The sequence below is a fragment of the Ictidomys tridecemlineatus genome, chromosome 6 (assembly GCF_052094955.1).
Source record: "Ictidomys tridecemlineatus isolate mIctTri1 chromosome 6, mIctTri1.hap1, whole genome shotgun sequence".
NCBI lineage: Eukaryota > Metazoa > Chordata > Mammalia > Rodentia > Sciuridae > Ictidomys > Ictidomys tridecemlineatus.
The window spans coordinates 87,218,164-87,234,297 of NC_135482.1; the positions used below are offsets into that span (position 1 = coordinate 87,218,164).

Here is a 16,134-nt window from a genome sequence, read left to right on the forward strand (position 1 = left end):
GAGAATTAAAGGGCAGGAGGAAAATGCTTTGTCTTAATTTTATGTGAAACTCCCCATTCTTCACTAAGACACATTAACCAAAGGAACTGTGGACTCACTAGGCTTTTCTACTCTGAGTATAATTATACTCTGAGTATAATTTTTCTGATGATGATATATGGGATGTAAGAAGCAAGAGGCTCACAACATAATGTACTCTTATAATACTCATGTGACATTTTAAAAGTTTTATATGTGGTATTATTAAATTCTTTATTCTGATTCTATTTCAACATGGAACATAGAGAAACTATTTTTATTTCTAAGTGTTTAAAAATATAATTGTGTAAAAGTACTTGAAAGTGTAACTCACTGTTAATCAGGAGTCTATGATTTCATGATGAGAAAGTTTGGAATAAATTTAGTCACCAAAATCTTACCATTGGTACCTCCAAAGACAATCAAGTTATACTCATCATTTTTACAAAGTAATTGTGGAAAATCAGGGAAATATTCATTGAGCTCCATGGCAGTAAAGTATTCTCAGTGTTGTTAGATTGTTGGCTGATTTGCAAATACCAATCTAACTAGAAAAATAATGCTAAACACTTTTAAATGTTTACTTTGATAAGAAACTGAATGAATAAATGTTAGAAACAATTTACTATTAGTATCTACCATATCAATGTAATGTCATCTTCTCAAAAGTCTTTAAGTTGGAATCAAAAGTTATACAGTCACTCCTATGTTCTAATCTCTAGCACATGAGATTGTTAGGTTGCTATGTATGAATTCTTTGTTTTTAATTACTGGAAATTATGCACTACCATATTCAGTGTCCTTGAACTTGAAAGATGACTAGGGTGTTGAAATATGAAACTAAATGACAACATATAAATATATATTATTCATAAGCCTAAGTATTTACTATAGATAATATTCCTTGTAGAGATGTGATAAGTAATATGATTTTATTTATACTATTATAGGAAAATCTTTATTAAAATTAAGAAATTATAACTTAGTTCAATCTTATTTAATTTCAAATGTTGAGCATGAGTCCACTTTGAAAGAAGAGCCAACAGTTGAACATCACACTAGGAATTTATATGCCCATTTATTTGTTTTAATATGCAATTCATGACATAAAATTCATTATAAATATCTTTTCCTATTTCTACACACTTGCTAGAAAAAAACAACAAAAACCTATAATTTTGTAATCTAAGGCAAACTTCTTCATAAGGGAAAATTTTAACATAGAAATCAAGTTAACAAGTCAGATTCTAAGATTGAGATGCTACTTTTTTCTATTTTTTAAAAACTATAAGCTAAGTGCATTTAGAAATGGCATAATTCAGTATGGTAGTAGTTTATATGAATTAATATTTCTTCCAAAGGTACCTGACTCACAGTATGGGAAAAGCAGACAGCCAGTATGAATCTGACTTACAGCAAAGCATTTCATTCATGTCCAATAGCGCATTTCCCACCAAAAAAAGTACATCACATGCTTAAAACCCTGCTAGAAGCATTCAATTAGCCAAAAAGTAAGTTGCTATACAACACATAGTTTCCAGAAGTCTCTGGTCTTTTAATTGAAGACATGACTAATAGAACACAATTTGCTTTTGAAATACCCTGCATAAAATATGACTGAATGGGGCTGGAGCTGTGGCTCAGTGGTAGAGCACTTGCCTAGTATGTGTGAGGCACTGGGTTCGAACCCTGGTACCGCATACAATAAACAAATAAAATAAAGGTATAAAAAATATGACTGAAGTTTGCTGAAAGCCACTTAAACAGAACAAAGGGGATATAAAAGCTTACTCCTGATAACACACAATAAAGCCTTCATGGACATAGATTGCTTTTATACTTTAAAATAACCTTTAGTATTACCAAGGACAACAGATTGTAGAATTTTCAAAAATATTTTGACTGAGTCAGGAGCAGTACTTTTGCACTTATTTTTAAAACTGCATCTTATTTCAGAAATCTAGTGCAAAAAGGGATTGCTTAACAAGGATACCTATAATGGGCTGGTATTCTAATGTTCATAATTAAAACTTGACTATTAGCTGTTTACCATTTACCAAGTTTCAAACTACCATTTTCTCCTTTGTTCTTAAACTCAGATCTTTAAAATTTTGTTTTAAAATGACTTTTAAAAACTATAGCTGTATAGCAAGAATGTATCAGTTTTAAAGACATCATCTTTTTATTCTGGAAACTTAATTGGTAGTAAATTTAAGATAATTCTTAACAGTTTTCTTGTATTGCTAACAAACAAGGGGCACAATCATACGTTCACTCTAGAAATGAAAAAGGCACTCTTAATTATTATAGGAAATCACTAGAATGTTTATACATAAAACATTGAGAACCATTGAGGTACACTGACCTCTAAAGTCGTAAGTAATTCAATGGTTCTCTGTTTAAAACCTCAGCTGCATTCCTCTTGCCATATGTATTGGATCCCACATTGGTAGTTGAGAGAACGGCACCAAGGTTGTGGCTGGAACGAACTAAAAAATTTGCCAGGCGTTGTGTTGCACATGTGGCAGTGTTGCATTTCCGTTTGTCCATCTGGTGATTGGTAATGCTGAACAAATATGAAAGGTTAGAGGCTTAGAATTGGGATTGGATACAGCCATGTGACCCCAAATACTCATACAGATGAAAAGAAAAGGAAATATTTTCACAGAAGTAGCTCAGTGTTTTGGTTTGCAAACATCTGGATGACAGATCCTTTTGATACCTTGAAGATGCAACAGAATCAATTTTTGACTAGGAAATGATACAGCCTCTTTCACTGTAGACAATGTTTCATTTCCCAGGATAATTCTTCCTTTGGAAATTCAGAATACATTTCTGATGAATGATGATGATGATGATGATATAGTGATGATAATAATAATAGTCTTTCTATTATATTCTTCTAAACCTTGTTGATAAACTTATTTTCTGACATATAAAAAGTATTCAGAGTGTAAAATTTATATATAACCCAGAATATATAAAAATTGAAATATATGAAAATAAAAATGTGTATATTTACACATATATATTATTTTATATTTATATAATTTTTGTATATGTGTAATTTTAATTTCTCAGATCTTTCCAACAAGAAGTAAGCAATATTAGCTAATTTTTGTTAAGTTCCTTGAAATAATGAATCAGGAATGTCAAGAAAAAAATATCAGAATGAAATTCTGTAATATACAACAAGATGGATAAGTTTTAATGATATTATGCTAAAGCGAAATAAACCAGTCCCAGAAAAACAAATACTGCATGATTACACATATATGAGCTATCTAAAATACTCAAATTTGACAGAATGGGAAGTTGCACTCTATGTATTTATAGCATGTCAAAATATATACTACTGTCATGTATAAATAAAAAGAACAAGTAAAAAGAATAAAATACTCAAATTTGAGACTTAAACAATGGAATTGTGTTTACCAGAGACTGCGGGATGGGGAAATAGAGAGTTGCTAATCAATGGACATGAGGTCTCTATTAAGAGGACTAAGCTGGGGCTGAGACTGTGGCTCAGTGGTAGAACACTTGCCTGACATGTGTGAGGCACTGGGTTTGATTCTCAACATGGCATATAAATAAATAAAATAAAAGTCTATCCACAACTAAAGAAAATATTTTTAAAAATGCATAAGCTGCAGAGCACTGTGTCTACAGTCAAAGATAATGCATTATCCACTAAAAAAATTAAGTGTTCTTACCACAGTAAAATAAAATGGAGAATTTCAGATATTATAAAGTTAGGTGTTATAAAGGGAAATCAATTGGTCACCTGTTCAGACACTCTTTGCATTGTGGGAGTTCTATTCTTAGCACAAATACTTGAACATTTCTATCTTCTGTTCACTTAGATTTTATGCTTTCAATGATTTTAATGAAAGGGCTAGGGTAAATGTTAAAAACAAAATCTTACCTGGCCCAACCTCTTAAAAGAGCCTGCCACTTCATGATAGCACTGTGGCTTGAGGACCAAGTCTTTATACTTGAGCCTTTGGTGGTACGTTCCAGATACAGACCATATACCAGTGTGCTTTCAAAGTGGTATTTTACTTATTGACTTATTGTAGTACTGAAGATTGAACCCAGAGCCTTGCACATGTTGAGCTTTATCCCAGTCTTTCAAATTGGAATTTTAAATGGATACAGAACAATAAGATTGCTTTACTCATTTGGGAATCTTTAGGAAAATTATAGAAATACTTCAGTTTAACTCCATAGAAACCAAAGTGTTGCTAAAAATCTATATATAAGTAATAGTTATGAGGCCAAAATCTCAATGTTCAAATGTGAATAAATATACATATTTTGGGTTAAATACAGTGGATTTATCTCAGTGTGTTTACTTTGTGAGGGGGAATATTTCATTATCTCTCTCTGGAGAGAGCCTAAGTGTAAATTTTTTAAAAGTTTCATGTGAAAAAAGAATTTAAAATTTTTTTACCACCTTATTATTTTCCAAATGTAGAAAATTCTTCAGACAGAATCAGGTGAATTAAATATTTATTGACTCTAAGCGTGTGCAGACAAAGCAATTATTCAGGCAAAGGAAATCCAGGCTGGGATCTATTTTTTTTGTTGTTCTATATCTTATTCACACTATTCTAATATTTTTTTGAAGGTATAACTTTGAACAATGTGCATTTCAAAAGGATAGCTTAATGCTATAAAAAGTTATAATGCTATTTTCATACATCAGGCATTAAGTTCTAAATGATTTTTTTTTCTTGAAAAACAACAGGAATTGGAATTTGGCCCTAACACCTCCAACTAATAGATGTAAAGCAGTAGGGGAAATTATCAGTCACATTAGGAAATTCAAAGGGGCTATCTATCCTAAGATGTGTTTAGCCAGTGCTAGGAGTATGAAATACTGTTCACTAAATGCTGAGCTGGGCTTTGATAATCAATTGGAAGGTCAGTAGTAGAATTTAAAATTATTCTAGGAAAAATGTTATCTTATTTGAATTACCTAGAAGGACCACTGTTCTCCATAAAACAAATGGTAAAAACTTTCATGTTTGTTTGTTTCAGAACTGTGAATTTTTTTTTTTCCAAATATGCTGTTCGGCATGAACAAAACTCTACCCAAAACAGTCATTTGGTTGGAAAATTATGGCTGAAATGGTTAGTAAAAGGCATTGCACCTCCACATTCAGGCATTTTTTTCTCATTGACTACTTGGGCAGACATGACTTGTCTGTCTACCGAATTATTGAAACACTAAAACTACAGACCACTTATAGGCACATACACACCAAGAAATTCTTGAACACAAGAGAATTTAAACAGCAATGGCAATAAGCTAAACTACAGCTCTTAAATTGTGTATGTTTAAAGACATTTCAGTTTCAGGGTTTTTTTTTTTAAATTAACATTTATTTGTGGGAGTCTGTGAGATTCTACTGGGAGAGTCTAGTGACTATAGCTTAGCACTGTGAAATTATATTTTTGACTACCCTCTGATTATTTGCCAGATAGATACTTACAATAACATGTAAAGGGAAAGTGTGTGATCCTTTGCCTTAGTCATGAGTAAGAAGTAAAGAAATGCCAGGTGTTGTGGCACACACCTGTAATCCAAGCAACTCAGGAGGCTGAGACAGGAGGATCTCAAGTTCAAAGCCAATCTTAGCAATTTAGTGAGCCCCTAAACAATTTAGTGAGATTCTGTCTCAAAATAAAAAAACAAAAATGTTGAGGATATGGCTCAGTGGTTGAGTACCCCTGGATTCAATCCCTGGTACAAAAAATAAAAGTAACCATTTTCTGGTTTGTAAAGTCAGTTTATTGCTTCTTAATCCTATCTCATACCTGTACAAATGTTGCAAAAGTCTCAAATGAGATGATTGAATTTGATGAAGCAAATGACAGTGAATAATAAATATATATTAGCTTCATTTTAAAAAGGAGTTTAAAATTTGAGATATTTCTACAAAGGTTTTCTTAGCTTTTTATGAGATTTATAGAATGTTATATAATACTCAGGATGACTAATCATTCATCCTTTAAAAAATGACCAAATATACTGATTTCAGGAAACACATTAAAAAGCAATTTGAAGAATGCCTTATAAGTATACCTAATTCAAAGTAAAAGACTATGAGACCAGCATGATTTAATTTGATAATAAGTAATGTTATGAATTATTCTAATTCTTAATGAAGTTCACCTCATAATAAAGGTACTTAGGAAATGTCTGTATCTAATGAAAGAAAAGATCAAGATATTAACACACATACTAAGTAATACTGTTAATTTTTCTGTCATCATTCAATTGTTCTGCTTATCAGAAACCTCATGTCAGTTTTAAAGTTATTTTTATCCATGAAAAACCTTGAAAATTACAGTCAGTTCTGAGAACATCTGTAAACTAAATAAGCCCTGAAATGACAAAGAAAATCCTTTGATAATTCCTACTATTTATTATAAGTAGTTACAGTAGAAATCTTTACACATTGCAGTGAACCACCACCCAACAGAAAACATTTTAAAGAAAATAAAGACAAGATGATAATGTTTCTAATGAGAAAAGTTCAAATATGACTAAAGCACACTCTTTTTAAAGACAGTTTGAATTCTCCTTGGTCTTCAAGAGTGTATATGTTCATTCTTACAAGACTATATGGGCAAAACTGATTTAGGCACAAACAAATCCTCATGACATTATTTATGTCAGATGCATGAATCTGGACTCCAAAATCTTTTATATAAGGAAGAAAACCTAAGTTTTAAAGGTTTTCCATTCATAACTTGTAATTACTGCTAATCATTTCACCTGATGTAGTTTTTATACTTCCTTAAAACTACCCTTTAAATGATATAACACCTTTGAATAATAAGCCTTCCAAGGAAATCTTGATGCACAGGCTATATAATGAAAATACTTCAAGAATTATTAATCTATCTTTATAGCAGCTCAGAAGTAATCTCAAGAAGATTAACATTTTATCATTGTTTTATTAACAGAATAGCCATCAATATAGAATGAATCTCCAAATAGCAAATGGCTTTTAAACTAGTTCCTCTTAACTTCTGAAAAACTTGAATTTGCCCCCTGATTATTTATATACACTTTAATTTCCAGAAGGAAATGTAAAAGTTTGGATATTTCCAAAGCCCTTTAAGAAAAAAAAGTCTATGTAAATATACACAAAATTCTACTTGATATAAAATACATGCTTTTCTTAATTTCTAGTTTGTTTCAATATCAGGTTAATAGAGTAGAAATGACTACCTTTTAGTTTTTCCTGCTTCGTGTTCTGGCTTTGCCCCTCTAAGTTCCAACAGAATATTTCTTGATAAAACTGGAACTATCCATTCCTGTCTGTTAGATGTTCCAGCAGAGAGATTTATCAGTCACTGACAATATTCTTTAAAGAACACAGAATTCAATGAACAACTGAAAGTCTTTAAGTACTGCTTGTAGCATAATTTCACCAGAAATCTGATGGCACAAGGGCTGTTAGTTATATAGCAGTATTAAATACTAATTTTCCCACACTTTTAAAAGAAATTAGATTTTAAAGTTAGTTACTAACCTTTCAATGGGGGTAGCTTTCAGATGATTTAATGCCACAAAGAGCACAAGTAGCACTACTGGTAGCTTTAGGACACACATGGCTTCTTGAATTTTCTGAAAAGAATAATCTAGCAGTGAAATCAGGAAATTTCTTACATTGAGATTGATGTAATTTTAAATCATAACCTAATTTTAAAATTAAATATTTTAAAACATAATTTAGAAAGACCTTAATAATTCTTATTGGTAAAGTCCTTTAATACTCTTCAGTTTTCCAATATTTTTAAAATGTTCATTTTCCCAATTTTCTTCTCTAAACAATCTAATAATTTATATTTTCATAATCAAAGTTTAGCTTTCCTTTGAAATAAACCATATATTTAACTTCAAATCTTCTTTACTAAATAATACTTTCCCAGAAATAAGAAATTCCTTACCTTTTAATGCTTCAGTGTCAGCAATATCAGAAAATGCCTTTGATAGCAAGAAAGCTGCATAAAAACCAATTCCAAACTTGCATTCACTAGAGTATTTGCCCCCTACTTGCTTACCAATAATCCAGCTCTTATATACCCTTCACACCTTTCTCAGCTCTGACATCAAACAGCTCAGAGACACTTTGTCATCAATTTCCATCCCCCATAGAAAGTGCCTCATAGAAAGCAGAAGCAGATGGGTATTATTACATTAATACATCAGTAAATATTAACACAGCAGATACAGAGTGTCTCTGTGCAGTTAATGATGTGTAATATACAGCAGAAGTTTCAATTTGTCATCTTTGTAAAATGTAAGCAGATTTTCAAGAATTACATGTATGTCATAGTAAGAACTTAAAAAAAGAAGTAATTAGGAATAACAGTAAATGTGCTTTTATGCAGAGGAGAGTTAGAGACAATGAGGAAATATAACTAAATCCAGATGACCCCTGTGGCTTAATCCCATGACATTCAGAAACATCTTGAATAGAAGGGTGAGGTTTATTTTTTTAAAAAGTATATAATAACAAAAGTTATTTACAGTGAGGTGGGGCAGATTTAAGGCATAAAACAATGATTTTACATCTACAAATTCATATGTCAATATTTAAATAGAGATGCACATATCACACATAAATATACATAAAAACATATATATATACACATAAATATATACATATACAAATACACACACATTCTCTCTCTCTCTCTCTCTCTCTCTCTCTCTCTCTCTCTCTCTCTCTCTCTCTCTCTCTCTCTCTCTCTCTCTCTCTCTCTCTCTCTCTAGCAGTTTTCAGGGACTTTTCCTATTAGTTAGTATACAGAAATATCACAGTTATTTTGAAGGAAGATTTTTTCCTTTTTAACTTCTTAAGAAAATTATGAATGACTTGGTTCAGCAGAATACTCTCTAGTTTGCCTTTTGAAATAATTTGTTATTTTTTATTTTCACCAAATGTGCTTCCCTTTTTCTTGTGTTTCTTTTTAAATTTTTTAAAAATTCTTTTTAGTTTTACATGACAGTGGAATATATTTTGACATATCTAACATACATGGAGTATAACTTCCCATTTTTGTTTTGTACATGATGTGGAGTTTACTGGTCATGTATTCATATATGAACATAGAAAAGTTATGTCCAATTCATTCTACTGTCTACTATGAACAGCAACTAAAGGAAACTCAAACTGTCAGTGAAACGGTATATGTTTGTGTTATCTAAAAATGATGGAAGTTCTCCAAGTTAAAAAAAATAGTAATCTTACTGATTTCATGTACTTCTTTAAAGCTTAGTAACACCAGTTGAGGGTGTTAGAAGAAATTTCAAGAGAAAGAGGCTAACTTGTTTCTAATACTTGCTTTAATATTCGATGATTCTGCAATTTTAATATTTCTGTGAAGTTTACTGATATTCCAAAAGGGAAGAAAATGAAATAAAGGTTTTGGAATGTCAATGATTTCTTATAAGATAATGTATATAACAGTTGTATATAGTAGTTTAGAAATTATATAGAGGCCTAGACATATTAAATATTGTCCAATGTCAGACAACCAATTAATGCTAAATCCTGAACCAATTCTCAGATTTTCTTTCTCATGGTTGAGCATTCATTTAGTCCTAGATCCCTGCCTCTAATCTACTTATTTATTTATTTATTTTACTTTCATAGCCCGTTTTCACTCTGAGATGTTAAGAGTGCCAAATATTATGTTAAAAAATAAATTCTCCCTCACTCCCTAGGAAGTTAATATTATAAGAAAAACTTACAAAGGACCTGATATTTTTACTATGTGTCAGGCATAGTTATTTAATTGATATGTGATACCTCCTTCATCTTCACACCTCTAAGGTAGGCAAAATTTGCTCCAATTTATAGCTAGTAAAACTGAAAATTAGAGAATATAATTGGTTTGCTTAAGGTTACACAGCTACTGAAGGGTCAGAGTGAAGTTCAAATTCTCATCACCTATACCAGGATGTTTATTTCTTTGTTAGAAAGGATCTCTATTCCCATATACTGAATTGCCAATTGCTTTCTCTAAATTAGGTATCTTATTACAATACCTTGAGTGATTTGGTTATAGCCAGATGTGGCCTTATGCTGATCTTGTATAATTTTTAGGATTATATCAAATTACTTCCAGTTTTTACATACTTCCTATATTAATGGAAGTGAAGTTAGTTTATGTGGTCATTTAAATCCTCTTAACCTGGCATCTCCATTACTGGGTCAGGAGCTCCTTCCTGCAGAACAAATGCCATCATTGCTCATCTTGTGTCTCCTAGTTAGAGTGTGAAAAGGTTTTGGCAGCTTTGTTCTCCCATGGGAGCTTCTTAAAAATGCAAAACTCAGGCCACATCTCAGACCCACTGAATCAGAATGTGAATCTTTCCTTAGTATATATATTAAGATTCAGAAAAATGTCCTGTAATATATTACATTGATTCAATAAATGTTTGTTGAGGACCAACTCTATGGCAGGGATTATTATAAGTAACAAAGATATGACAGTTAATCAAGAAAATTTCTGTTCTTGTAGCTTAGAGTCTGTGGAAGAAATAGAGTAAGCGAGTGAACAGGTAGATACGCAACTAAAATGTAAGTGCTACAAAAAGAAATAATATAGTGGTGTGAGAAAGAAAATGGTGGAATTTAAGTTGAATTCTCAAAGCAAAAGAGCAATCAAAGAAAGAGTAAGAGTAATGGAAATTGTTCAGAATCAGCAAAGAACATGTGTAAATTCATCTGAATAAAGGCATAAATGTTTAACAATGCTGACGATGTAAATAGGAGCCTGAAGGGGCAGGTCACTGAAGAAGGCTGACTTAAGGACTTTGGGATCTCTAGGTGGCAATCTGAAGCTACTGAAGGGTCTAAGCAGGATTGTGAAATGTTCTGCTTTGCATCTTTAAAACATCACTCTGACTACTGTGTGGAATGGACCAGAGGATGGAAAGAGTAAAACCAGGAAATCTATTAGGAAACTACATCAGGGTTCCAAATAAGAAATGATAAAGGAAGTCGGTGATGCCAGTAAAGTTAGAGAAGTAGTAAATGCATTCAAAATATATTCAGAATCATAACATGATTTGACAGTGGAATAAAGGGGAAACATGAGAGAAGAGCAGATTAAACTGAGTGTTAGGATATAATCCACAATATAGAATAGTGGCCTTTAACATATCAAATTTTAAATAGCAAAACATTTTTGTATATCTTTTTAAAAATAACTTTTACTTTCTCATCATATTTGTATATGCTCACAGTTTTAAAAAATTGCACAGTATTACAAGACTAATAATAAATTGCAATCTTTTTCCTCACTTCTGTCTACTGTCTACTTTTCCACATGTACTCAACTTTGTCTTGTCGGTTTTTCCATATTTCAAAAATATTTTCTTCTCTGGATGTTCTTGATTTTTCAATTTAGAATGTCATAAGCTGATAACTTTTCTTAGAGGATAAAGATTCAGCACTTGACACCATTTTCACTTTTCTTACCCCCTTCTAAAATACTTTAAACATCTTGGATTATATCCATATTAGGTGTATAATTTTTTTGATTTATATTTTAAACTTTTTGTAATGCCAACTTTTGAATGTGTGTAAAATTTCAACAATTTTAACACATGGTCTATCTTGCTTTCTCTTTATTCTATCCACTTTCTTCCCATCCTAGACTGGATTACATAGAACAAATCCTAGAGATCATATAATTTTCACACTGACTTTATTTAAAACAAACTCTAGCAAACATGTAATGTTACTTGTTTATGTTATGAAAGATAAGAATACCTTATATAACATAGCTATAGAACCATTACCACATCTAAAAATAAAATTTAACTGTAGTTCCTTAATATCATTAAGTAATCCATTCTGCATTTACATTTTCTATGTCTAAACATTTTTAATTGGTTTGTTGGACTTAGGATCCTAATGAGACTACCTTTGGTTGCTCTCTCTCTTCTGACCCCTTTAATATAACTCTCTATTCTTTTTTAGTATTCACATTTGTTATGTAAATAACTAGGTCATTTATTATGTAGAATTTGACATATCCTGATTTTGCTGGTGGCATACATGTGATATCATTTAACGTGTTTCTTTCTCACTTTTATTTCTTCTCTACTGGTAGAGGCTTGTTCTAGAGGCTTAGTCCGATTCATATTTTATTATTTTGGCAGGGATACGTCTCATGTGATGCTGTTTATTTCCTGTTGTGTCATATCAAGGGGCACATAATAGCTGTTTGAATCTCTTTTATGATGATTAAGAATGATCCAGCAGTTCAAATGGCAGCCAAGTTGTTCATTCTGAGTTCTCCATCAGCTTTTCACCTATTGGTTTTTACAGGTGATAACCTGGAATCATTGTTGTTGGAGGTTTCAAGATAATGATAGTCTAATTATATCATTTGTTTGACATTTATTAGCTGAAATTCTTCTATAAAAGAGAACATTCTACATTAACTATTCTATGACCTTTAAGTAATTTTAAAGACAAGGTCATTATTTTTATCTTTCCCTTTATTTACCAGCTTTCAGAATGCAATCACTAGTTGGTTTCTTCACATCCTCAAAAAATGATAAGAGGATTTTTGTCTAGTCTCATGAACCTATCTATGTATTTTAGTAACATGATTTTTGAGCTCCTTTATCTTTTTGATATTCAGATTATCCTGTGTTGGACGACTGTGAGTCCCGTCTTGTTTCCCTTTGTGTCTTTCTGACAGACCTCAGTACTCTGGCAGCCTCATTGTTTTCTGGTGGGTGTGCATGCTTTTATGTGGGCATTAGTACTGTTCACTATGGAACCAAATAGGATACTATTGATTATGTTTGCTTTCTTATTCAACCTTTTGTTTTTCTTCTAATTAATATTTGCCTCCTTTTATTGTTTAGTTTTAGATCTTCAGATTATCTCAGAGAGTGGTAAAACCACCTTATGTAGTATTCTCTTTATTCCCAACTTTCTCCTTGTCTACTCCTTTGTAGTCTTTCTCCCACAGCCTCTGTCCTCCTTTAATCTCTGAACTGATTGTTCTCTAGATTGCAACACAGTTTTTCCTCCCCCTTCTGTCACATTGAGGAATCCTCCCACCATTCTTCTGCTTTGAATATCCTCCTCTAGCCTTCTTGGTTTGGTCCCTTATTTTGATGGCACTTGTCCTGCAGTAGCTTCCTGAGAGTGGGTATGTGAAAGACTGAGACTTTCTATTTCTGAATATATCCTTACTCTCTCTTCACTCTTGCTTAAAAATGGATCTAGACATGTGATTCTGAACATAAGATTTAAACTCAGAATTATGAAACCATTCACTGTAGTCTAACTGATTATGTGGCTAGAGAGAAAAGAAATTTTTGATTCTTTGAGTGTGACTTAAAAATGTCTCCTTGGAAGCCCTTAGGATCTTCTCTTTATTCTTGGCACATGAAATTTCATGCTAATATACTTTCATGTGGGTCTCTTTCATTGACCAAGCTGAAAACTCAGTGTATCTTTTAGCATATAAACTCTGTGTCCTTTACTTCTGGGAAACATTTGAACATTTCTTAATAATTTTCTCTGCTTTCCTTCCAAAATGGCTTTTCAGAATTAGATGTATTAAATTAATCTTGTATTAATTATACTTTTCTATTTTTTCATCTGTAATTTTTTATCTTCTTGGAAATTTGCTAAACAATCTAACTTTTAAAATTAATTTTGATGATCCTATTTTAAAATGTCAAGAGCTCTTGCTTTCTGAATGTCTTTTTATATCATTCTGGTTTTTGTTTAATTGATAAAATATCCATTCTTATTTCTAAATATATTATTTATAATCTTCATCTTACTGTTTCTTATAAAAACTACCTTCCCTTTGTGGACTTTATTTTCTTTAGGTTCTCCTCCCCTTTCCTTAAATTTTTTTTTTTTTTTTTTGTGGTGGTGATGATCAAACCCCGGGCCTCAGTACGTGCTAGGCAAGTGCTCCACCACTGAGCTACATCCCAGCCCATTTTTTTTTTGTGCTTGATATTTTTTTTAATTGAAGTTTTCTTTAAACGACTGTTTATCCTTAGTTTCCCATTTATTTATTATTCTACTAGTGTTGTATTACAACTTCATGTAGGGATTATCAAAATATTATACTGTACATATTTAAGATATACAATTTAATCAGTTTTAACATATATATGTACCCATGAAACAATCACCATAATCAATATAATGGTCATGTCTATACTCCTAATTTTTTTCTTGTGACCTGTTGTAATGTATCATTGCTCTACTTCCCTATCCTCTCCACTTACCAGCTCCCTCCTTTGGCAACCACCATGTGCTTTCTTGTTCTTATAGATTTGTTTACATCTTCTAGAATTTTGTGCAAAATGAAATAATGTAACATTATTTTTGTCTGGTTTTTAAAATTCAGCATAGTAATTTTTTATATTTATCTGCATTCTACATCAATAGGCTTTTGGAATTTTGTTTTTTGTTTGTTTATTTCTAAGTAATATTCCATTGTGAATATGCCATAAAATATTTAGCTGTTGACCTATTGAAGGATTTTGGGGTTTTCTAATTTGAGGTTATTACAAATTAAGTTGCTATGTTATACATTCCTGTATAAGTCTTTGTGTTGTCATATACTTTCTTTTCTCTTATTTAAACATGTCTGGAAGAAGTAGAAAGCCAGTTAATTTTTGTCAGTTAGTTGCTACAAAGCTGATTAGGTGCTATATGTGTGGACATGGCTTGCCAACTGATGGATCCCACTGTAAGATTATTGGGTGGGAATTTGACCATTTATCTGGAAGATTCCACATTTCACTATTTGTGGTTCTTTTCTCCAGGGACTTTCAGTTTTAAAACATTCTTATATTTTTCTCAAAAAATGAATATTCTTGGTTGACAATTTGGGGAAGAGGACTGAAAATTTAGTTGATTTTTTTTTCACTCTTTAATTTGATCTTTCCCATCTTCCATTTGTGGTAATTGGTTTCCACAGATCCAGGGTCTATTTAGATTAATTTATTCAAATATTAAATTGTTGGGGCAAGGAGAGGTAGTTACTTGGATGCCTGGAGGGAATTATAGAGGAGCCTCTCTCAAAATACATAGTCTTAAAGCATATAAAATTATTCTGAATCCTATACTGTTTCCTTGTTTCTGAATTATTTTGGAGTCTAGAAATTCCTGGACTTTTATAGATACTGTAGACTAATTCATCTTGTTTCAAGTTAACATTATCTTCCTAGCCAAGTGTAGGAGTGTGAAAAGTTTGTCCTTGTTACTCATATAGACCATTGAATCTTAAAATATTAAGAGCCATTACCCCTTTTCAAACTATAATTAGAAAAAAACGTATTTTTTTTTCTGGAAAATGCTTACATACACATACAATCTAAATTTTCAATACTCTATATAGGTTTTTATATTTTTATTTTCCCTTTTCATTTAGTTCATATGTGAAAATCTCCAGTGACAATAATCATTATACGAATTCTCCTACTGTAATCTCAATGAAGAGTTTTCATCATATGACAGGAAGGAGAAAGACCAATACCTTAAGGAGTGGTTAGGAGTAGTTAGAATAATACATAAGACATATCTGGCACTTACTACATGCTCAATAAATATTTGTTGATTTTTCAGGAGCTAGCAGAAGGGAGAGTTGGAGACAGAAGCCAGAAAGGATAACTGTTGGCACAGTGTTCCCAGAGAACTGGGAGGCTCTGGAATCACAAGTGTAGCAGAGGGGTTATCTCCTAGGGAGGAGAGAAGTATAGTGGAATGTATGTTTATTCAGAATCTGTCTTGAATCAAGCATTTTGTTAAAACACTTTTGTATAATATTTTAATCCTCAAACAACAGTAAAAAATGTTGCTTTTACTGATGAGCATTCATATGATTGAGAGAGGCTGAGTAACTTCTTCAAATTCATATAAGACTGGTAAAGAGAAAAAGTTAACCAACATGTGTCACATCACAGAGCAACCACCAGCTGGAAGAGTTTTAAAGAAGTTAAGCAATTAATGATTAAAACTAAGACTGGAATTCAAAGAGAGGTAAATTTGGGAAATTTGAATGTCAGTTTTCACTGGCAAATGCCAGAAA

At 31.7% G+C, this 16,134-nt stretch overlaps 2 protein-coding genes across 8 annotated transcripts in view; one reads left to right on the forward strand and one right to left on the reverse strand.

Moving 5' to 3' along the window:
* The window catches only part of Slco1a2 (solute carrier organic anion transporter family member 1A2), a 118,988-nt gene that overhangs the window by 17,842 nt on the left and 85,012 nt on the right, over positions 1-16,134 (forward strand). The gene's annotated exons all lie outside the window — the stretch shown is intronic.
* Iapp (islet amyloid polypeptide) lies at positions 1,210-7,648 on the reverse strand. The gene is made up of 2 exons (XM_005328932.3): positions 7,569-7,648; positions 1,210-2,584 (listed from the first exon to the last, which is right to left on the reverse strand). Exons 1-2 carry the CDS (start codon positions 7,646-7,648, stop codon positions 2,386-2,388), a joined length of 279 nt encoding a protein of 92 aa, XP_005328989.1. The 3' UTR covers positions 1,210-2,385.

What these genes read in the sequence shown, in the direction of transcription:
- Iapp (XM_005328932.3), bottom strand. Translation starts at nt 7,648, where the DNA reads ATGTGTGTCCTAAAGCTACCAGTAGTGCTACTTGTGCTCTTTGTGGCA. An exon ending in AAAGCTACCCCCATTGAAAG is followed by an intron (nt 2,585 to 7,568) that starts GTTAGTAACTAA and finishes ATATTTGTTCAG; the next exon opens with CATTACCAATCACCAGATGG.